Here is a 24538-nt window from a genome sequence, read left to right as displayed (position 1 = left end):
AAGATTCACAAAAGATACAGCAGGATATAGATCATTTGCAGGTATAGGTGGGGAAATGATAGATTAACCCAGTCAAATGTGAAGAGTTCAGGAGATCAAATGTAAATAGGCAGTACTCTGTTAATGGCAGGACCTTTAACAATGCTGATGTGCAAAGGGATCTTGGGGTCCAGCTCCTTGAAAACAGCAACAAAGGTTGACGAGTGATAAAGAAGATGGCATGCTTGCCTTTATGAGTGAAGAAATTCAGTTCAAGACTTAGAAAGATGTGTTGCAGCATTATAAAACTCTACTTGGGCTGCATCTGGACTATTGTATTGATTCAGGTAGCTCCATTATAGGAAGGATATCAAGGCTTTGGAGATGGTGCAGAGGAGGTTTCCAGGATACTGGACAAACTTGGGTTGTTTTCTTTGGAGTGAAGTTGACTGAAGGGAGCTGTAATAGACGTTTGTAAGATTATGAGAGGCATAGATAAACAGCTGGTATCACTTTCCCAGGGTTGAAATGTCAAATACCAGAGGGCATGAGTTTATGGTGAGAGGGAGCAAGATCAAAAGAGATGTGTGGGCCAAGCTTTTTACACAAAGTGGTGGATGCCTGGAATGTCCAGTCTGGGGTGGTGGTAAATGCAGATATGGTAGAGACACGCAAGTAGATAGGCATATGAATGTCTAGGAAATGGAAGGATGTGGACATTGTGTCCATAGCAGGGATTAGTTTAGTTAGGCATTGAATAACTAATTATTTCAACAGGACATCATGGGCCAAAGGGCATCTTGCTGTGCTGTACTGATCTATGTTCAGTGTTATCTTTTCCTTCATTGGTGCTAAGTCTCAGCAATCATACCTCAATAATATTGTATCTACAACCAAAGGACTGTAGCAGTTCAAGAAGGCAGTTTACTCCCACTTTGTCAAGGACAGTTTTAAAATGTTCAATAAATATTGGCCTAGAAAGCAACACCCAGATCATGCAATTGCAGTTCTTTCTTTCTGTGTTGATATATGAGCACATGTAATCTCCTTCTTTCAAACAAAACTCCGAAAAGTAATTGCCTGAATAAAGCCTAGAAATGTTTCATTATATATTGAAATGTTTTTAAACTGTTATCCAAACATTGTTGAAGGGTAAAGAGAAACAACTGGTCTGAGTGAATATTACTGAAGCATCTTGATATATGCCTTTTCAAACCAGATCAACATGAAAATCAATTAAAGGAAGCATCGGAAACTGAAAAGATCAACCAATGGTTCATTATATTCATATTTGAAAATCAGAATTTTTATCACAATGTTTTGTTCAGACTGGCACTTTGGGATTTAAAATTTCAATAGAAGTATTTCACTTTTTCTGTACACATTGATGAAAAACATCTATCTTTTAGTTTTCCTTCTCCTTAATTGGGAGATTTTTTTTCAACTCCCCATTCAGGTTTGTTTCCATAAACCATCTTTGTATTATAAACATTCTACAATGATGGCCTTTCCTTGACTTTTGTAGATAGCAATAACATTGATAAGTTAGGCCATCATTGCTTGTGAGTGTTGATATTTTGAGTTTGTGGTCTCCGAGACTGGATTAAGCTGGTTATGGAAATGTGTAACTTGTGTATTTGTCACTGAGAGTTGCAGATCTATGTTCCATCAAGAGTGTAATCCAGATTATTGCAGACTCTAAGTGATCTTTAAACCCATTGATTTAAATCATGCCTGTTATAAGGATGCCAAAAATAGATATTGTTTGTGTAATTGCACTCTGATAACAGTGATAAGTATTGGATGTGATACAGCTATGGACCGTCAGAGAAGGTTACAGACTAAATACTGGTAAATAGGATTAGTATAGATTGATACATGGTGCCCTGCATAGACTGGTAGGCCAAAGGGCCTGCTTCTATGCTGTCTGGCAGGAAAAGAAGTGGCAAGCATATGAAAAAATAAAAATAGTATCTTAGGAAATTGATAAACATTTTAAAAAGATTGCTAATGATTGTGATTGAAAGCCTGGACTAGAACCATCAATTTCCAGTGGCAACATTTCTCTCAATTAAAAGCAGTGTTTTCAATCCTGAACTGCATTTAGCAATATTACTCCCAATGAATGAAAGGGAGATGCAGCTGATAAAGTATCCAGTCTATTGACCTGACCACAGCACACATTTTTTTTTGTTTCAGGAGTGAACTAATATCCAGTTACAGAGGCTGACTTGAATAAAGCTGGCCCGTATTATTTTTTTCCACTTAGTCTCATTTCTCTGATACCAATAATAATCCTGCATACATGGAATGACATTGCTGATTCATGCAAAGCTTCATCATATCTGGTCGAGCAGTGACGTGAAGATAATTAAAATCTAATACATTGGATTCTGGTTAATTGAGACACATAAGGACCAGTACATTTTGGCCCAATTAAGCAGCTGCCTCAATTAGCCAAAGTTTCATGGATATGGTTTAAAAAGTATAAAAAAGTTAAACTACCATTTAACTGAGTAACAAATTATAGTTTTGAATTAAATACAGAACATATCAGAACCTTGCCAATACTATTACAGTACTATAAAACTATCTGTTGGTTCCTAATGGTTATCAATGGAGGAATTCATCCAGTATACACTGTTATGTTCTTTTGATTGACTGTAAATGAACAAGGTCAGCACAGACATCTAGTGCAGATAATGGACTGCTTTCATACAATGCTTTTGAAGATTGCATCTTCTAAATCTTCATTTTCATTGTAACATTCAGTATGGTTGTCGATGCCTTCAAATTCTGTGTAGACACTAACTTGTTGAAGTAGTGAAATAACTTCATTTACACTCATAACCGTTCCTGGCATCTCCAAGCCTGAATGCTTGAAAATACAGTGAGCAAAACAGTTCTGAATTGTCTTACTGCTTACTTCTCGTAAACTATTAATGACAAAAATCACTGCTATTTGAACATAAGCACATGCAACTGATGCTATTTAAGACCTCATGCTTGGCACAGTGTAGTGTCCAACAGCCACACAAGTGCAAACAACTGCTGGCAGTTAGAAGCTGTTCGGCAACAGTCTTCTGTCGCAATTAAGTGCCATAGTGTCTCAAATAAATGAAGGAAATCCCAGCTGTTTTCTTGATTTTTTTTTTGTTCTTTAAGCGTTGTCCCAATTTAGTGGCTGTCGCAATTAACTGTATGCCCAATTAACCGAAATCCACTGTATATCAGCTCTTCTAGCACTCCAACACGAACAACTGTCTTACCTTTTCTTTGCATGGCAGTCCCACTAAAGTACAGTTGTGTATTGTTGGCTCATTATGTCCATAATGTATATTTCCATTATCAGCAGTAAAGCCATTATTGCAGCAATCTTCATTGATCTACTCTGTCGGAGCTTGGAAGCAGCACTTCCTAAATGCCTAACATGTAAGCAGAGCTTGTATGCCAATCTATGGTACAAATAACTTGTGTATATAGCCAAAAAAACCCTCAAACCAATTTTATAGCAAATATTAAGATCATATTTTCATGAATAGCAAATTCACTTTCATATTCAAAATCAAAAAACCAAAACCATTATCAAAAACTTAAGGGTCACTAAGACTGTCTTTTGAAAATCCATTTATAACTCCACTGAAAGAAACAATCGCATGTGACTTCACTCCAGAGAATACTTCAAGATAATTGAGATGAATGCAGCTGCCACTGATCGATTAAGGGTAAAGCAGAATACTGTACTGTCATCTCTCCCAATAGAGTGTTATAACTTGTGCAACTGCAGACCTAATTATTCCTGCATCCCCTTGTTGTTCCAGTAAATTTAAAAAAAAGTCCTTTCTTTGTCGCTCTTCCTTTGCTATGTGTCTTGATCCAGATAACGAAACTGTAAAATTGGTGATGTCTGCAAATTCTCAGCTCTTGTGTGCATAGTTGGTCATGCTTGACATTCTTATCAGTCACCTGAAACAATCAAGTTCATGTCTGTTATCATTTCAACTGTATACATTGTATACTTGCAAATTAAACAATGTTCCTCTAGACCAAAGTGCACAATACAGTACATATAACTCACACACAACACACAAATTGTTACCACAAATAAGTTAACAAATAATAAGGCTCATTTGCGGCACATTTAATAAGTAAACAGCACAACGCTACTGACACTTCATACATGATGAGAAGTGGGTAGTGGCAAGGAGTTCAGTGGTCTCACGGCCTGGGAGAAGAAGCTGCTCCCCGTCCTGATGCTAAGGTACCTCCTGTCTGTTAGTAGGGGGTCAAAGAGCTTATTGAACAGATGGAAGGGTTAATTGACAATGCAAAAGGCCCTGTGTATGCAGTACTCCTGACAAATATCTCAGATGAGTGGAAGGGAGACTCTGATGATCCTCTCAGCAGTTCTCAATGCTTACCTGACCCCTGTTATTAAATCCTAACTTCAGACAAAAGAAGTAAAAAAAAGTTTTACAAGTTTTTGGTTTTTTTTTGTTCTTTCATCTACTTTCACTTTGATTATGAAAAGAATGCTGCAACTGTGTATGCAATGGTTTGCGTAGCAGATTCCAGAGGTTCTTGAGAGGTTTTGGATGCAACGTCCAAGCTGAGCTAGGGGAAATGATACATGGCATACACATGACCCTCAGTGAATTTTAGTATAACTTTGTTTGTTAATGAGAGGGTGGTGTCTTAATTTTCCACAAGTCCATACTCAGTTATCCTGTTACCACAAAAATGCTGACTGATTTGCAGAATGTTTTATGTCTTAAACCAATGCACACAGAATTTAAATTTGTTACAATAATTATGATAAACAGTTCCTCAAAAACAGGGATAATTCAGGAACTCTGAATGTCAGAAATGAATCAGAATCAGGTTTATTATCACTGATGTATGTTGTGAAATTTGTTGCTTTGCAAAATAGTGCAATGCAAGACATAAAAATGTTATTAGGAGTCACAGAAATAAATGAATAGTGCAAAAGATAGTGAACAAGGTAGTTTATGAGCCTTTTATCTTTTATGAACCTTTTATGAACAAGGTTTGCATCGATAGGTTTATGGACCATTCAGAAAACTAATGGCAGAGGGGAAGAAGCTGTTTGTAAAGTATTCAGTGAGGGTCCTCAGACTCCTTTACCTCCCCCCAGTGGTAGTAGCTTGAAGAGGGCATATCCCAGATGGTGAGCATCCTTAATGGCGCCTCAAAAACACCAACCCTTGAACATGTCCTCAGTAGGGAGGGTTGTGCCTGTGATGGAGCTGGCTGAGTCAACGTCCCTCTACAGCCTCTTTTGATGCTGTGTATTGGGACTTCTACTCAGCCAGCTGGTCTATTTCACTCCTGTATGCCTCTTCATCGCCACTGAGGAATGATACACTGTACTGAAAGCTGTACTCCAGATGTGATCTCATCAATGCTTATACAGAGGCTGCAGAGATTAGGACAACAAAAAGGTGGTCGCAGGAGGCAGAGGAGGGGCTACAGGATTGCTTCGAGTCAGTGGACTGGGCCATGTTCGAGGACTCATCTGTGGATCTGAATGCATATACCATGATTGTCTCAGACTTTATTACAACCAGTTGTAGACAAGTGTGTCCCCACAAAATCATTCAGCAGCTCCCCCAACCAGAAGCCCTGGATGAGCAATCTGCTGAGGGACAGATCAGAGGCATTCAAGTCTGGTGACCAAAAAAGTTACAAGAGGTCCAGGTTCAATCTGTGGAAAGCCATCTCACAAGCAAAGTGGCAATTCCAGACAAATCGTGAATGAATGAAGAATACTCAACAGTTGTTGTAAGGCTTGAATACTATCACCTCTTACAACGTGAAATCAAGCAATGTAGGTGGTACAGGGCTTTGCTTCCAGATGAGCTCAGTGCTTTCTGTGCTCTCCTTGATCATCAAAACATGGAAGAACCATCACAAACTCCCACAGCCTTGAATGATCCTGCGATTTCAGTCTCTGAGGCTGGCGTAACTTCTTTCAGGAGGGTGAACCCACTGAGAACATCCAGCCCAGATGGGGTACCTGGCCAAGTACAAAAGACTTGTGCTGATCAACTCACTGGAGTGTTCGCTGAGATCTTTAACCTCTTGTTTCGGCATTCTAAGATACCCACCTGCTCCAAGCAGGCTTCAATTATACCATTGCCTAAAACTTGGTAACCTGCCTCAATGACTTTTGTCCAGTAGCACTTACATCCACAGTGATGAAGTGTTTTGAGAGGTTGTTGATGAAATGTATCAATGTATGCCTGAGAAACTACTTTGATCCAATCCAGTTTCCCTATCAAAGCCACAGATCCACAGTAGGTGCTATCTCATTGGCTCCTTACTCAACCCTGGGACAGCAAAGATACATACATCAGAATGCTCTTTATTGACTACAGCTCGGCATTCAATACCATCACCCCTCAAAACTAATCAATAAGCTTCAGGACCTTGACCACAATACCTTGTGCAATTCGACCCTCAAATTCCTCACTTGCAGACCCCAGTCAGATCGAATTCCTCCACAATCTCCATCAGCACAAGTGCTCCACAAGGCTGTGTTCTTAGCCTTCTACTCTACTTGCTTTACATTTATGACTTGTGGCTAAGCATAGATCAATACCATATTTAAGTTTGCTGACAACACCACTATCTTAGATGAATCAGCATATAGGAGGAAGATTGAAAATCGGGCTGAGTGGTGCCACAACAACAATCTCTCACTCAGTGTCAGCAAGGCCAAGGAGCTGATTATTGACTTCAGGAGGAGGAGTCTAGAGGTCCATAAGCCAGTCCTCTTCAAAGGATCAAAGATAGAGGGGGTTAGCAATTTTAAATTCCTTGGTGTTTTTATTTTGGGTTGTTGTTATTACACCACTCAGCCAAGTTTTCAGTCTCCCTCCTGTATGCTGATTCATCACCCCATTTGATACAGCCCACAACAGTGGTGTCGTCAGCAAACTTGTATGTAGTGTTGGAGATGTACTTGGCCACACAGTCATAGGTGTAAAGCGAGTCGAGCAGTGGGTTAAGTACACATCCCTGCAGTACTCCTGTGCTGATGGAGATTGTGGAGGAGATATTTTTGCCAATCTGAACTGACTGGATTCTACAAGTGAGGAAATGCTGGATCTAATTTCACAAGGGGGTATTTAGGCCTAGGTCTTGAAGTTTCCTGATTAGTTTTGAGGGGATGATGGTGTTAAATGCCAAGCTATAATCAATAAAAACGCATCCTGCTGTATGCAACTTTGCTGTCCAGATGTTCCAGGGTTGTGTGAAGAGCCAACTGCTGTAGACCTGTTGTTTTGTAGATGAATTGGAGCAGATCCAAGTCACCATTGAGACAGGAGCTGATGTGCTTCAACGCCAGCCTCTCAAAACACTTCATCACTATTATGGTTATTGGGGTTATTGACTATGCCTTCTTGCTTTGAGTGTGCTACTGTGGGGTGGCATGGTAGTGCAGTGGTTAACACAATGCTGTAAAGAGAACAAAGGTTCAGTTCCCACCGCTGCCCGTAAAGAGTTTGCACATTCTCCCTGTGACCACCACGTGTTTCCTCTGTGTGCTCTGGTTAATTGGTCATTGTAAATCATCTCATGATTAGGCTAGGATTACATTGGGTTGCTGAGCAGCATGGCTTGAAGTGCTAAAAGGGCCTACTTCATGCTGTGTCAGTAAATTTTAAAAAATGAATCTGAGTTGTATGTGGTGACACATCTGTGCTTTCGTTGGAAATTTACTTTGAGCTTTTGAACTTTGAACTTAGTAATAGCATAACCTCGCAGTAAGGGATGAAGTGATACAGGGAAAAGAGGGGAGATTGGAGCTGAGGGAAATGGATCAGGCATGATGAAATGGCAGAGCAGACTTGATGGGCCAAATGGCCTAATTCTGCTCCTATATCAAGGTCTTGTGGTCTAATAAACAATAGCACTGTTAATTGTCTTAATTACTTGCTGTACCTTTGAATTGTGAAGTGGGGCACAATAATCTTGCTTCTCAGAGCTTTGCACCCTCACACCAATTAGATAACTTTTTCATATTTCCTGCCAAAATATTTCCACATATTCCCACATTATACTTCATTACCGAATCTTTACCCTCTCACTCAGCCCGTCTGTGTTCCTTTGTAGCCTCCTTGTGTGCTTGTCGCAACTTACTTTCATTAGCAAATACAACAACCATACTGTCAGTAACTTACGAAGCAGGTTGATTGATCTCTCTAACCTAGAGGTTTATGTGAACTAAATGGATGTACAATATTCCTTGTGATTACACGAGCAGTGACAACCTTTGATTAAATGTTTCTATGTATATTGCCATGCATAAGAATAAATCCCATTGTGCAATGTCACCTATAATGTTACGAATTTTAGTTTTTGTCAATAAACCCATTTTGAAATAGTAATGTATTGTTGACAGTTTATTCAATCTTAAATATTGATTAGCTTGATATACCAGTTTTCTTCTTGGTAGCTCTAAATATTTCAAAATAAGTTAATAGTGTTATAGACTGGCTACATGAAAAGGAAACTCCTTTGCGGCAATTTCTCAACCACTCATTATGCACTGATTCCAGGCTCAAAATTAATGGCAACAGCCCATGCTGGCAAAGATAATAAAATTATTCTAACTTCAGCAGATGTTCTAATGTGCAGGAAAACCAGAGAATACAGCAAAGTAGAAAAGTAATCGAGGTAACTTTGTAAAATGGCAAATATTTGAAATAAAGGTGTTATACTATTATATGCGTCTTCAGACAATGCGGATTCACAGTTATGCAGGAAACCTATTTCCACCAACTTGTTGTATGCGTCCAAAACTCACAGTTATGCGAGGAACATTGCTTTCCCGCCAGTACAAGTCACATGCGCACGCCTCACAGTCTCACTCCCGCCAGTCTCGCATTGGTTTTGGCAACATGTGGATGTGCGATCTTGCGCTCTTAAACTCTTGTTTTTACCTATGGTGCAGTGATTTTGTGCTTGAAGTACTTAACTATGCCTCCTAAGAGTCCAATGTCAAGTCCTGGGCCATCAGCAAAGCAGCAGAGAACCACTTTAACACTTGGGGAAAAAAAAAGTTGGAAATTGTAAACAGGGCGGCGTCAGGTGGAGGTAACACAGCTCTGGGACGCTACTTCAGCCTGGGTGAGTCCATGATCAGAAACATAAAGAAAAATGCTGAGAAAATAAAAAGTGCAGTGATTGATTCATCGCAAGTGTCTTCAAAGATTGTTACCAAACTGCGTAACCCGATTATGACAAAAATGGAGAAAATGTTGGGTTTGTACGTTGAGTATGAAACAAAGAAAAAAACAACACTTAGTTCCGATCATCTTCGTGTGAAAGCTTTGGAAATTTATGGTTGCCTTTGTTCAGAGGCTAGTGAGGAAGTGTCAAGTGATATTGTTAGCTTTAATGCAAGTAGGGGATGGCTTTCTAAGTTTGTTAATCGTCACAGGCTTCACAACTTAGCTGTGTGTGGTGAACAAGCTAGTGCTGACCACCAAGCTGCTGAACTCTACCCCGTGCAGTTGCGGGCTATGATAGCTGAGTTAGGCATCACACCAAAGCAGGTGTTTAATGCAGATGAGACTGGGCTTTTTTGGAAGCGTATGCCGAAATGTACTCACATAAGTAAGGATGAAAAAACTGCGTCAGGTTTCAAGGCAGCAAAGGATAGATTGACTTTGCTTATGTGTTCCAATGCCGAAGGAGACTGTAAGTTGAAGCCTCTCTTAGTTTACCATTCACTAAATCCCCGTGCTCTTAAGGGTTTGAGTAAGAATATGCTTCCTGTCCACTGGCAGCTAACAAGAAAGCATGGGTCACTGGTCAAATCTTTGAAGATTGGTTTGCTAATCATTTTGCTGTTGAGGCTGAACACTACTGCCAGGAACAGAATCTTGCCTTTAAAGTTCTTTTGTTGCTTGACAATGCGCCAGCCATCCTAAACATTTAGACAGCATTCATCCTAACATAACAGTGCGTTTCCTGCCACCTAACACAACATCGCTGATTCAACTACTTGACCAAGGTATGATATCCACATTCAAGGCGTATTTTTTACGGTGAACTACCTCTCAGATGCTGCAAGCAGCAGACGATTTTGAAAATCCCGGGAGTTTACCAACGGTGAGGGAATGGTGGAGGTCCTTCAACATCAGACGTGCCATCAACAACGTTGATGAATCCTGGAAGAAGTCAGGTCTTCCACTCTCAATGGAGCGTGGAAATCAATTTGGGCGGAGTGTGTGCACACCCTCAAGGGGTTTCCTGCCTTCACTGCAGCTGTCCAGGATTGTGTGGCCCTGGGCCGTGAAATTGGTGGGGAAAGATTCTCAGATCTCGAGACTGCTGACATGGTAGAACTCCTGGATTCTCATGATGAAGAATTAAGTACGGATGACCTTCTGCATTTAACTCAGACTGAAGGTGATAACGATGAAGAAAGTGTCGAGTTGCAGGTGAAGGATTTTACGGTGAAGCAACTGGCAGAATTTTTTAAGGCTGCGGAACACAGCACAAATGGCGATGGACATGGACCCACGTTTAGGACGGAGTCAGCATTTCAGTCGTTCCCTGCAGTCAAGCCTTCTTCCCTACAAGCAAATTTATGCTGAAAAACAAAATGCTGCCAAGCAAACAACCCTCACCACTTCCTTCAAACCAGTGTCATCTCCTGCTGCCAGCAATACTGAGAGTTCTGTGAGTCTTCCTTTACCCCTTGCTGTCCTTGATGATCCTGATGACACACAACCATCCTCTTCATCCATGTAAGGCTGCTTGACACCATTCATCTCCCAGAGCGAACACACCTGCCACTGTTGGTGAGTACTGTACACCCTAGTATGTTAACTTTCTATGATTTATTACATTGAATATTACCTTAAATTGATGAAATATAATATGAATGTTGCCTTGTGGTACTGATTTTGTGTTGTATTGGTATGAAAATGTGAATAAATTACAGATAAAACAAATTTAGGAAGCCCTCCAGAACGCATCCCTATTTTCGCCTCTTAAATAATTATTCACATTATATGTCGACTGTGAGGAACATATCCCCCGTGTATTAGAATCACCTCTAAAGTATTTTCTTATTACATAGTAAAAGCTAGTCTGCCTCAGTTTATGACAGCTCTCAGCAATTCTGAAAAATCAGGTTCTCCCACTTGGATAACCTTTATTATATTTATGTGTTAACCAGTTCGACATGAATCTCTTGTGACCCTCCTAAATTAGGAGTAATTTACAGTTGCCAATTCACCAACCAACCAACACATCTTTGGCGTGTGGGGGTAAATCAGAGTTAGCCAATGTGGTTACCAGGAGAACATGCAAATTCCAGACTGTACCAGAGATTGGGAATGTATCTGGATGGATGAAAGCCTCTGTACTGCCCTTGTCTGTTTTTTTTCTTTCTTCATATAGGATTGGATACCAACCATACCTTAAGTGCTTTAGAAAAAAGCTTTGTTGATCTTTGTAACCTAGAGGTTTACCTTAACTGTTTGCATAGTTACAATTACAAAATAGTTACCCAGATTTTGCAGGAATGAAGCGTAATGTTCATCATGCTGACAGTTGCCCACAGACATCTTGTGAGTATTTGAGAGCAGCAACTTGCTGTATTTATCCAACTGGACCATTTCCGGCACAATGTCCACTAGACAGAGCCTGTTGTGTGCACCAGAATGACACCTCGTCCAGTATACTGTTGCAGCGGTGTGCTACACACAGCGCTAGAATAACCACACGGAGTCGGTGAGTTGGAGTTGCGATAAAAGAGATTTATTCAAACCTGGGCGGGACTGTTGTGGGGAATGCATATTCCCAGATCCTTTCCGCGCGCAGGATTTTCCCCCTGCTGGTGAAGATGGCCTGGCACCCTTTCTGGGGCTGACCTCTCCGCCTGCGCATGCTGTTTCGTGAGCCAGTTCGTGTGTGCTAGAAAGTGGGTCGCCATGCTGTGACATATAAGCCCAGTAACTGGATCAGGTAGTGCCTGTTTTTCAGCATTGGTTGCACAATGTTAATTTTTGTCCAGAATGGCAAATATTTACAGGTGAAATCAAATTGGACAGGCACTTCTGTGCACAATGCATGTTGGTATGGTTGTCTTCTTCCTAATGCCAGCTGCAAACCTAGAGATGTTGTTATTCACCAAGCATGCATTTTTGCCTCAACCAATATAAAGTGGAGCATTTTCACCATCATTTCTGTCTTGAGCTGCTTGTTGCCTGGGTGATTCAGTTGTGATCTTTCTGGCAGAACTCTGTTACCAAAGGTGTCCTGGTGACCACTTTGAGTTAGTCAGAGATCATGACTATTGGGGAAGTGCCAATGCAGAGTGTTAAGAATGTTGCATCCCTACAAACATGGGTGTGCAGATTTCACTATTGTGTGTTACATTGCATTGCAAGCAGCAAGGGCGTCAGGTGCCTGAGGCCAGGGAAAAGAACCTACAACACCAGTCATCCTCTCTACATTGTAATCATCACCACCAAAACTATGTAACTAAAATATTTAAGTTCCATTGAGGCACACTAGTCACCCTTGTCCTACTTTGATGATATCTCTGATTACAGTATGTGATTCATTGAATCCTTGCCACATTTATTCAGATGACGTACAACCATCTTGGTGGACAATCACCTTAATTAGCAGGTGGAAACTTCATTTATATATGTTTATCTATGGGGATGTCCATTTTGTAGAGGAAAAAAGGGGTGTTTAGACCTTCTTGAGCTACCACGTGAGGAGTGGAATTTCTTTTCGCGTTACTCTGTCATGTGGGGATTCTCACTCTTGTTGACTTCAGTTATTTATTGTTGAGAAATGATGTACAAATGGTTAATGGGTTCATCATTGTCACATGTACTGAGGCACAGTGGAAAAATTTTTGTAATGCATGCCATCCATGGTGATCGTTTCATAACAGCAGTGCATTTAGGTAGTACAAAAGAATGCAATAACAGAACACAGAATATTGGCAGGTAATGAGGCCATCTTAGAATTGAAATATAAATAATAGAATGATTATAATAAAGTAATAAATCGATCTGCAGAGATCAGCATGCATTGAGTTGGACTGTAACTTCTGCACGTCTGATTGTAAATGTACATGTGTGCATTCACTTTCACATTTACTCCATGATAATGGTGAGTTCTGACCTCAGTGTTTTATGAATTGATTTTATTACAACCGAAGAATGTAAAACTTGTTTAGTGCCAGCTAGACTAGAGAACCAAAAAAATAAAGTTTGGCAGGAGATTTTTGTGGGAGTAATTGGCCATAGCAATCTGCTGCATTCCCTATGAATTTGATGCTCATGCTTCTCACTATCTGCAGTCTCTTTTATCTCCATTTTACTGCCCCGTTGCAAAGTCTCTTTGTGGCGTGCAGCCATTGACAAAGTTTTTCTCCTCCCTTTGATGGGAGTTTTGTAAGGCATTCTTCCTCTGTTTCTGCCAACTCCCCACACAACAGATGCTGTTGGACCCATGAATTCCTCCAGCATATTACTTGTTGCTCCAGATTCCAGGACTTGCAGTCTCTTGTACCTCTAAATCTGTCTTGTAGTGGTTTCCTATGCAGACAAGTTTCTTTATGGAAGACTGTTCTGAGATCTCTTCTAACTCTAAGTATCTATAATGGAAAAATGGCATTATCCTGAGAGAAGTATGGTGAACTTTTGCAATTTCAGCCAGCTGTTATGACCTGTGTAAAAATGAGACTAACTGGACATCATCTTGATGCTTTGCGAGATGTCATTTTGTGCAAGGTTACTGGCATGCTGTCTCACAGAATAGATAATGTACTTTAAAGTAGTTCATTCAACAAGAAACATTGTACTTCTGAGAAATCCAATATGACGTGAAATAAAAAGTTGATAACATGCAGAAAAAGGAAATAGAAATTGGTTTGACTTAATTCACTTAAGATGCAATCAGATTACAAATAATAATCGAATAGGAATAACATTTAGATTTCAGATTCATTTGACGAACATTAAATGTTTGGGTGGATATTGTATTGTGTTCAGTAACAAAGAAGCAGGTTAACCATGTCACCTGAAGCTGATCTATTTTAGGATTAGGCAGGTATGGCAAGGATTTTTCCCTTGATCTTGGGGAGGGGGTGGGAGGAGAAACTAAGTTGCATGCAGTTTCCAGGTGCTGCAGTTCAACTTGTGTTCTTGAATACCTTCAGTCAAGCATAAAAGTTAGGAGGCATATGCGGAGAATCTTTTTGCTTGGCTACCAATTACAATACAGTTCATGCCCTGAGTTTCAGCTCATCTCCAAATACCAATTACAATGCTACTTTGCAGTTGCATTTCAGTGTTAAGTACTTTTGCATGCAACTGTATCATGAAAGGTCCTCCCTCGGGCTGGATTCAAAACAAGGTTGCAAAAGTGAAAGAGTTTGTGCATTAATACACTGAATTGTTCTGTTCTGCATTATGTTTCTTTTGATACTAATCCCAGTCTTCTGTTGAAGATCAAAAATAGTTGGTCCTTGTATTGTACTCTATTGCACAGATGGCTTCATGATGAGTTTCAGAAGTTTATACTAAAATGGAGAACTGTCTGTAGTGTTTTTTTTAAAGAAAATGCACATTCCTAACATTATTTTTTAATTTTAATAGCTCTTTCGAGAAGTAAGAATTATGAAGATTTTGAATCATCCCAATATAGGTAAGGTTTTATTTTACTCATTTTGGAATACTTACTTATCATAACTTATTAACTTTAATATGATTATTTCTAAGAGGTGCTCTGTATTTTATCAGCTTTTTTTTGGAAAACTTTTGCTCACTTTGTAAGTTCTGCCTACTCTGAATCCAGTGTCTCAGGTTGGGTTTTGTTTCATTGGCTATCGCAATTCACTGTTGGAGACCCTGAGGAGTGAGAGGTGTGCATAACCAAAATGTCTGACTATTAATTCCATTTTTCTGCTTTTGGACCTTATCCCTCTAAAACTTGCCTATCCATGTGGCTGTCCAGATGATTTTTTTTTTTTAAACATTGTAATTGTGCCTGTCAACTTGCTATATATACACACCACCCTCTGTATGGTAAAACTTCGGCCCCTTCAACTGTTTGCTTTCCTACCCCAACTCTACTGTGGAGAAAGGATTGAGATTATCCTCCCTATTTCATAATTTTAAAAATTTACTTTAATCCTTAGCTAAAATCCGAAGTCACTGTGTTTTCTTTTAAATAATGGAGATCTCTGACAAGTGTAGCTGAATTTTGAGCACTAGGTGCTAAGGTCCACATTCAACACTGCTAGCTGAAATTACAGTAGTGTAGAAATTGGATATGATCTATCTGCCTATATGTCTTCGTATAGTGCAGCTTTCTTCATCAGGCACGAGTTAACTAAGTTGTCAGCATCACGCAAGATGTGAATTAGTTTTCTGACGTAGAAAAGTCTCTCTTGAAAGTCCGAAGATGGTGCACATCAAACTAGAGGGGAGGCTCCACCATTATATTTGCAAACTTAGTTTTATAAGACCATAAGATATAGGAGTAAAAGTAGGCCATTCGGCCCATTGAGTCTGCTTCGCCATTCAGTCATGGGCTGATCGAATTCTCCCAGTCATCCCCACTCCCCTGCCTTCACCCCATATCCTTTGATGCCCTGGTTAATCAAGAGCCTGTCTATCTCTGCCTTAAATACACCTAATGACTTGGCCTCCATAGCTGCTTGTGGCAACAAATCCCACAGATTTACCACCCTCTGACTAAAGTAATTTCTCCACATCTCTGCTCTAAATGTTCGTCCTTCAATCCTGAAGTCGTGCTTTCTTGTCCTAGAATCCCCTACCATGGGAAATAACTTTGCCATATCTAATTTGTTCAGGCCTCTTAACATTTGAAATGTTTCTATGAGATCTCTCCTCATTCTCCTGAACTCCAGGGAATACAGCCCAAGAGCTGCCAGGTGTTCCTCATACGGTAACCCTTTCATTCCTGGAATCATTCTTGTGAATCTTCTCTGAAGCCTCTCCAATGTCAGTCTATCCTTTCTAAAATAAGGAGCCCAAAACTGCACGCGCTACTCCAAGTGTGGTCTCACGAGTGCCTTAGAGACCCCCAACATCACACCCTGCTCTTATATTCTATACCTCTAGAAATGAATGTCAACATTGCATTTGCCGCCTTCACAATTGACTCAACCTGGAGGTTAACCTTTAGTGTATCTTGCATAAGGACTCCCAAGTCCCTTTGCATCTCTGCATTTTGAATTCTCTCTCTATCTAAATAATAGTCTGCATGTTTATTTCTTCCACCAAAGTGCATGACCATACACATTCCAACATTGTATTTCATTTGCCACTTCTTTGCCCATTCTCCTAAGCTATCTAAGTCTCTCTGCAGGCTGTCTGTTTCCTCAACACTACCCGCTCCTCCACCTATCTTTGTATCATCGGCAAATTTAGCCGTAAGTCCATTAATCCCATAGTCCAAATCATTGACATACATCGTAAAAAACAGCAGTCCCAACCCCGACCCCTGTGGAGCTTCACTAGAAACCGGTAGCCAGCCAGAATAGGATCCCTTTATTCCCACTCTTTGTTTTCTGCCAACCAGCCAATGCTCTACCCATGCTAGTAACTTCCCTGTAATTCCATAGACTCTTATCTTGCTAAGCAGCCTCATGTGCGGCACCTTGTCAAAGGCCTTCTGAAAATCCAAGTACACCATGTCTACTGCATCTCCTTTGTCTACCCTGCTTGTAATTTCCTCAAGGAATTTCAGTAGGTTTGTCAGGTTTTCTATTTTGTTTGACTTTGGCTAATAAAGAAGGCATATCTTATGGGTTGTATGGTGAGATGTTTCTCTGCCATGAGTTTCCAATGTTCAATCTTGAATTTATAGTTTTTGTTTTTCTGATTTGACACCTCACACACCCCTCCCAAATCTACTACTTATTGCATTCTTTTTAACTCAGTATTTCTTTTAGAAAAATAAGACTAGTGTGAGAGATTGAATCCCAGGACTTTTAAAAGTATTTGTGCTTATTTAGAATAGTTATTGCAATTTGTTTCTTTAAAAAATTCTTAGAAAATTAATATACATATGAGTTTCATTGAGCACTAAACCTTCCTGTCTCAGGACATAACAGGGAAATAGTATGGCAACCAGACATTTTCATTTGAGTTTTATTAAGCCTAAGAGATTCTGCAGATGCTGAAAACCCAGAGCAACAAAACAAAATACTGGAGGAACTCAGCATATCAGGCAGCATCTATGGAGAGGAATAGACAGTCGATGTTTCAGGCTGAGACCCTCCATCAGGTCTGGACAGAAAGGGGGAAGAAACCAGAATAAGAATATTAGGGGAGGGGAAAGTAGTACAAACTGGTGGGGGAGAGGTGAAGCCAAGTGAGGAGGAAGGTGGGTGCCTGGTGGATGGGGTGGGGGGGGGAAGGGGGGAATGAGGTAAAGAAGCTGGGAGGAGACAGGTCAGAGGCAGAGGGCTGAAGAAGAAGGAATCTAATAAGAGGGGACAATGGACCATAGAACAAAGGGAAGGAGGGAGGTGATGGCAGGTGAGGATAAGTGAAGGGATGAGAGGATAACCAGTATACGGATGGAGGGGGAGGAGTACCGGCTGACAAGTGATCGATGAAACCAGTTGAGGGGGGAGATTGCAGAGTGAGGGTGGGGGGTGAAGTCAGAAGCTGGGAGGTGATGGGTGGAAGAAGCAAAGGGCTGTAGACAAAGTAGTCTGATAAGAGAGGAGATTGGACCATGGGAGAAAGGGAAGGAGGAAGAGCCCCAGATGGACTGATGTGCAAGAGAAGAGATAAGAGGGGAGCCAGAATGGAGAATGGGAGAAGGGGGGAGGGATAAAATTACCGGATGTTAGAGAAATAGATGTTCATGCAGTAGGGTTGGAGGCTACATAGATGGAATATAATGTGCTGCTTCTCCAACGTGAAAGTGGCCTCATCATGACAGTAGAAAAAGCAATGGACTGATATGTCGAAATTGGAATGAGTAGAATTAAAATGTGTGGCCACCAGGAAAACTTGCCTTTTATGGTAGACAAAATGAAGGTGCTCAACGAAGAGGTTCCCAAATCTTTGTTGGATCTTGCCAATGCAGAATAACACCAGATATAGCAGACAACCCTGCTACACTCATAGGGGGAGTGTCAGCTCAGCTGGAAGGACTGTTTGGGGCCCTGAATAGTTGTGAAAGAAGAGATGTAGGGGCATTTGCCACACTTCTCCTGCTTGCAGGGGTAAATGTCAGGAGGGAGATCAGTGGGAAGTGATGAGTGGACGAGGGAGTCACATATAGGGCGATCTCTGTGGAGAGTGGGAGGAGGGAAAGATGAGTTTAGTGGGAGAATCCTGGTAAAGATGGCATATGTTGCAGAGAATGATATGTTGGATGCAGAGGCTTGTGGGGAGGTAGGTAAGAACAGAGTACACTCTATCCCAGTTATTGTGACAGAAAGATGGAGTGCGGGTGGATGTCTGAGTAATGGAGGAGATGCGGGTGAGGGCAACAACAATGGTTGTGGAAGGAAGATCCTATACTTTGAAACAGGAGAACCTCCATCAGATTTTTGGAATGGAAAGCCTCATCCTGATAACAGAGGAACTGAGAAAAGGGGTAGCATTTTTACAAGTTACAGAGTGGGAGAAGGTACACTCAAGATGGCTGTGAGAATCAGTAGGTTTATAAAAATATCAGTAGACAAGCTGCACCCAGAGGTGGAGACCGAGAAATCAGGAAAGGGGAGAGAGGTGTCCAAGATGGACCATGTAAATTTGAGGGCAGGGTGGAAGTTGAAGGCAAAGTTGATAAGCTCAACGAGGGTCCAGGAACAGTTGAGGAGTGTAACTGAATGTGTAATTTATTGGGTATTTCTAGGTTATCGTTGCAGTCTACATCCTTTTATTATAGTAGAAACAACTGAACTATTTAAGTACACAGCTTTCTTTTACTATTCCACCCAAAAAAAGCTCCAGAAGCAGGGAAAATTAATGGTATACATTCTCCAATTCTCAGTAACAGTCACCAAACCAAGATTATCCATATGTTAATCATGTGGATCGTGCTGAGAAAGACCAATTAACTCTGCTCCAGGTATATCTGTAGGGAAGTGAGAAGTAAAGATGCAATGCACATGGAAATGCTCTATGCTCCACCCAAGTTCACAGAAGGACAACCATGTGTGTCAATTCCCTCATAGGTTTCTCAGCATTCAGCAGCATTAAAAACTACCTTTAATCTTGGCTTTGCTTTTATCAGGGTCTCCTGGGAAAGGCTGTCACTCTTGTATCCAATGTCATTCCTCTTAGTTGAAAAACTTCTCGGGAAATAGCTCTAAAACCTTTTTTTACAGCTTAAGAATACATTCATATCAGTTATTTGAGGACATCATACTTTTAAAGTCTCCTTCTTTGACCAAAACCCACCTCCAGTATTGAAAGTAGTAGCCTGTAAAATGTACATCACGTGCTTTCTTTCACCAAGATTGTAGCACAAGGATGTACACAGGATGTATTGATGGAAGTATTTTTATTGTTTTTTCTCTAACAGGTTGATTACAGGCATAAATTATGGGGTTTGACTTGTTATAACAATTCATTGCAGTAGTAACCACTCTCCACTGAAAGGTGATGAAAGTGATTACAGTGGATTCAGTGAACTATGTGCTTCTTGTGGAATTTTCACTCTTAACAGATAATCATCAATACGCAGTCAGTATCTTATTTTCCAGTTCATTGAGATGACAAAAGAAAGTTTTGTATGTGATAACATAAGAATTGGGATCTGGAGTCGCCCCCAAGTCACTTTCACTATTCAATAACATACCTGATGTTCTACCTCAACACGATTTTCAGCCCTGTCACTAGATCTCCTAATGCCCCCAATATCTAGAAATCCAAATTTGAACACAACCAATGCTTCATGCAGACCTCTCAGCACTGCTTGAAAGAGTGGTGGAGGCAGGTACTCTCACAACATTTTAAAACTATTTGAATTATCTCTTGAATTGCCAAGGAATAGAAGAATGTAAAAGATTTGTGTGCTGCTGAATGTGATTTAATATAGATGGACATTTGATGATTGGTATAGGCAAGGTAGGCTGAAATGCCTATTTTTGTGCTGTGTGATTCTAAGACTGATTCTGACTCAGACTTGGAAATATTACATTTAGTCCTCTAAACAGATTTTGTTGATATAGGTTATTAATAGCTGGACCACAAAGAGCTAGTCACAGCCTCTCAAAGCGAGAGAGGTCTGTTTATTCAAACTCTTGGGTTTCTGCCTGTTAACAAACTCTGTCCATTTGTGTACGGTATATTAACTTGAATTCCAAGTGCTCTGTGTTTATTTAGCAAACTCCTGTGCTGAAGATTAAATAAAGCCTTCTAACAATCCAACGTATCAAATGGTGAAGGGCCCTGAAGGCATGATGCACAGAGGATGGTGGGAGAGTCTCAAGACTAGAGGACACAATCTCAGAATAGAGGGGCGTCCTTATAGAACGGAGCTGAGGAATTTTCTTTATCAAGAGTGGTGAATCTGTGGATTCTTTGCCACAGGCAGCTGTGGAGGCCAAGTCTTTCTGTATATTTAAGGTAGAGCTTGATAGATTCTTGATTGGTGAAGGCATGAGGGATATGGGAAGAAGACAGGAGATTGGGGCAGAGAAGAAGCTTGGATCAGCCATGATAAAATGATGGAGTAGACTTGATGGGTCAAATGGCCTAATTCTGCTTTTATATCTTATGGTCAAATGCACTACACTCACTAGTTCCCTGCTCATCTACTCTTCTAGATATATTCTCAAAGTACTCCAGATGATTCATTAAACATAGTTTCTCTTTCATAAGTCCAGTACCAAAGCATCTCAGTCATTATTTTATATCTGTATTGAACTTTGTTTGATAACAGATCAGCAGTTCCCTATTATATCTCTTCCTCCCTTCTTTAATAATGGGGTCTTATTTGCTTCCCTCCAAACTGCAGAATATTCCAGAATCTTACAGAATTTTGGAAGATGGTAACCAGAGCACATATTTATCTCCATAACCACCTCCGAGATAACTCTGGAATGCTAATAATCAAGTCCTTGGAATTTATCGGGTTTTTAGGCTTATTACCTTCTCTGATGAAATTGATGAAGAAATCTGCCATATCAATTGAAAAAAAAATCTCTTTTAAAGAGAGTACAACAGGATCAGTCTCAATTATGATAGCTATCTTGCTACCCCAAGTAGGTAGAGGAATGAAGAATAACTAATTGCCATGCACTTGAAGACATTCAGTTTCTGAGGGGATAAAATCCATTGTTCAAAAAATAAATTTAGCAATTTCAGGGGAGGATAAGAGGACATAGGACAGACTGAGAGCAGAAGATGGATATATTTTGAAATAGATGGGTGCTGACTATCTGAAAAGTGCAGTGATGTTCGCAGCATCTGCAGTTTTTATTTCAGCTTCTTCAGTTCATATCCCATAAATCAGATACTTTGCATTCTTTCCCTCCTTCTATTTTCTTCCATCCCCCAGTATCCAAGGCTCCTGCAAGAAGTGTGCCTGGGAATACAAGCCTTTATAGCCATTCCTCAATTGGTACCACAACCAGCATTTGTCATTCAATCTGTCTTGATTTCCAGCCAACCACAAACATTCCTTTTTCTGTTCAACTTAAAACATTTCCCATTCTCTTCAGCTTAAAACATTTTCTATTTCTAACTTTTTCACATTTTGCATGTTCTGGTGATAGATTTCCAAACTGAAACAAAATTCTGTTTCTCTTTCCAATGTATATTTTCATTATTTAAATGTGTGTTTTGCAGAGCATGCTGGTGGATTCAAATATATACTGTGCATAGGTATTGAAGCAAATTTATTTTTAAAACATGAAACCTTCAAAAAAAATCTGTGACCACTGAAACCCAGTCAGCGTGACACAGACATTTGTCATTAACATTGGAATGTCATGATGAAATTTACACATCTTTGAAATACAAAAATGGGGAAAAGTTAAAACCCCAGTTTAAATGCTTAAATCTTTCAATTGTAGTATTGAATTCAAACATAAGGATTTTTTTTACTAGTTACTTTGATTTTTGAATTTATGCTTTTTAACCATGTTATAGTACTGCTGCTGAGAGTATCAGAATAATTTATCTCCATGGTGATTACTTTTTCAATAATTATTTCATTAGTGTTGTTTATAAGCAATCTTCTCCTCTTCCAGTGAAATTATTTGAAGTAATAGAAACTGAGAAGACGCTGTATTTAATTATGGAGTATGCAAGTGGGGGTAAGTTTAGGCTTTGGCTGTTTCTTATAATACGTGGTTTCCACAAGGAGAAGATCTCACTGAAATAATGTCGGATTTGTATCACTCACTTTATTCAAGTAGTTCTGTTAAATATACTTTTAAAATCAAAAGAAATATTTTTTTCAGCATTGTTGGTTATCTTTTCTGACCTTTATCCCTTTTTGGATGTTTCAAAATTAAGTTTTTGGTCTACTTTCCTTTTAACTTATGTAAATAACCTGTTTCTGAATAGCCTGGTTTCAATTTAGCTCTTCAGGGCACCTGAAAGTACAGTTTGATACCAGTATCAGCAATCCTTCTAGTATCATGTGCTGTAGTTATGGGTCTATTGAGGAATGATGAGCTTAGAAATTTACACACAATTGGATTTCCAGCATCTGCAGATTTTCTCTTGTTTCTGATTAGAAAATTAGTAAACAGTTTATCATTATTGCTTTGTATTAGGAGGAAAAACTGTTAAAATTAAGTTGTTGCTCATATGCTGCTGGCGGTCCCTTGGAAATTAATTCCCTTTATTGTTTGCACATTAACTTTATTTAATAAACACGAGATTCTGCAGATGCTGGAAATCCGAGCAACGTACAAAATGCTGGAGGAGCTCAACAGGTCGGGCAGCATCTATTGGAATGAATGAACTGTTGACATTTCGGGCTGAGATCCTTCATCAGTAGTGGAAAGAAAGGGGGAAAGATGCCAACAGAAGGAGGTGTGGGGTGGAGGAGGAGGACAAGCTAGAAGGTGATAGTTGAATCCAGGTGGGTGGGGGAGGGGAGGTTGAAGTAAGGTGCTGTAGGTAAAGGGCTGGAGAAGAAGAAATCTGATGGGAGAGGAGAGTGGACCATGGAAGAAAGGGAAGGAGGAGGAGTATCAGGGAGAGGTGATAGGCAGGTGAGGAGAAGAAGTAAGAGGTGAGAGAGGGGAATTAAAGAAGAAAGGGGGAGGGGAAATAATTACCAGAAGTTGGAAAAAATCGATGTTCATGCAATCAGGTTGGAGAATACCTAGATGAAATATGAGTTGCTGCTCCTCCAACCTGAGTGGCCTCATCACGGCAGAAGAGGAGAGCATGGGCTAACATGTCAAAGTGGGAATGGGGATAGGAATTAAAATGGTTAGCCACCAGGAAATCCAGGTGGAGCTGAGGTGCTCGATAATGGGATCCCCTAATTTATGTCAGGGTCTCACCAATGTAGAGGAAGCCACATTGGGAGCACCAGATAGAGTAAATGACCCTAACAGATTCACAGATAATGCGTTGCCTCACCTAGAAGGACAGTTTGAGGTCCTGAATGGAGGTGAGGGAGGAGATGAATGGGCAGATGTAATACTTCTGCACTTACAGGGGGGAGATTAGTGCAGCGGCAAGAATGTACAAGGGAATCATGAAGGGAATAATCCCTATGGGAGTCGGGGGAGGAGGTGGGGAGTGGTAAAGATGTAGAGTCCCACTGAAGATTGCACAGATCGCAATGGAGGTTGAAGTAAGGTGCTGTAGGTAAAGGGCTGGAGAAGAAGAAATCTGATGGGAGAGGAGAGTGGACCATGGAAGAAAGGGAAGGAGGAGGAGTATCAGGGAGAGGTGATAGGCAGGTGAGGAGAAGAAGTAAGAGGTGAGAGAGGGGAATTAAAGACTCTGTTTGATGCAGAGTCTTATGCAGTGATAGATGAAGATAAGTTCACCTCTATCCTTATTAAGACAACGCAGAGATGGGCAAAGGCAGATGACTGGGAAATGGAGGAGATGCGGTTTTCTTAAAGATTCAACTTTATTTAATCTTCACATTTTGGTGTATCTTATGCTTGTGCTTTTTCTGTTAAGTTGAGAGTTAAAAGTTATAGATTTTGTTCTCATAATCCTCAGCAAATAATAACTAAATGATGACAAGTCAATTTGGGTCAAATTATCTTTAAGTAACAAATGTGGGCACATATAGTTTTTCCTCTTTTGTATACAAAGTTTCTTATCCATTAACAAAACTAAATCCATTAAATTGAGATCAATTTCCTTTGATCTCGCCTCAGAAAATGGGAGGGTGAAATCATGTTTAAATAGCGTGACAGTAAAACTTCTAATGCCAGCAAAATGTCTTTTGCATCAACTCTTATCTAAAAATATCTACAAGAAAAAAAAGCATTGGAATGCAGTAATGTTACACCAGACTGCCACAATATATATTGTTTTTCAAGCTTTGTCCCACTTAAAGATAAATCTGC

The 24538-nt window shown here is 40.1% G+C and overlaps 1 protein-coding gene across 4 annotated transcripts in view; it reads left to right on the top strand.

Moving 5' to 3' along the window:
• The window catches only part of mark1 (MAP/microtubule affinity-regulating kinase 1), a 193748-nt gene that overhangs the window by 123262 nt on the left and 45948 nt on the right, over window positions 1–24538 (top strand). For all 4 annotated transcript variants that reach the window (XM_072265075.1, XM_072265073.1, XM_072265074.1 and 1 more), the window contains exons 4-5: window positions 14643–14691; window positions 22238–22303. In XM_072265075.1, coding sequence (XP_072121176.1) covers window positions 14643–14691; window positions 22238–22303 — 115 coding nt within the window. The remainder of the gene's footprint in view (window positions 1–14642; window positions 14692–22237; window positions 22304–24538) is intronic.

The sequence above is a fragment of the Mobula birostris genome, chromosome 8 (genome assembly GCF_030028105.1).
Source record: "Mobula birostris isolate sMobBir1 chromosome 8, sMobBir1.hap1, whole genome shotgun sequence".
Taxonomy (NCBI): Eukaryota; Metazoa; Chordata; class Chondrichthyes; order Myliobatiformes; family Myliobatidae; genus Mobula; species Mobula birostris.
The sequence above is the reverse complement of the archived record's forward strand: the minus strand, read 5'-3'. Positions and strand labels throughout refer to the sequence as shown.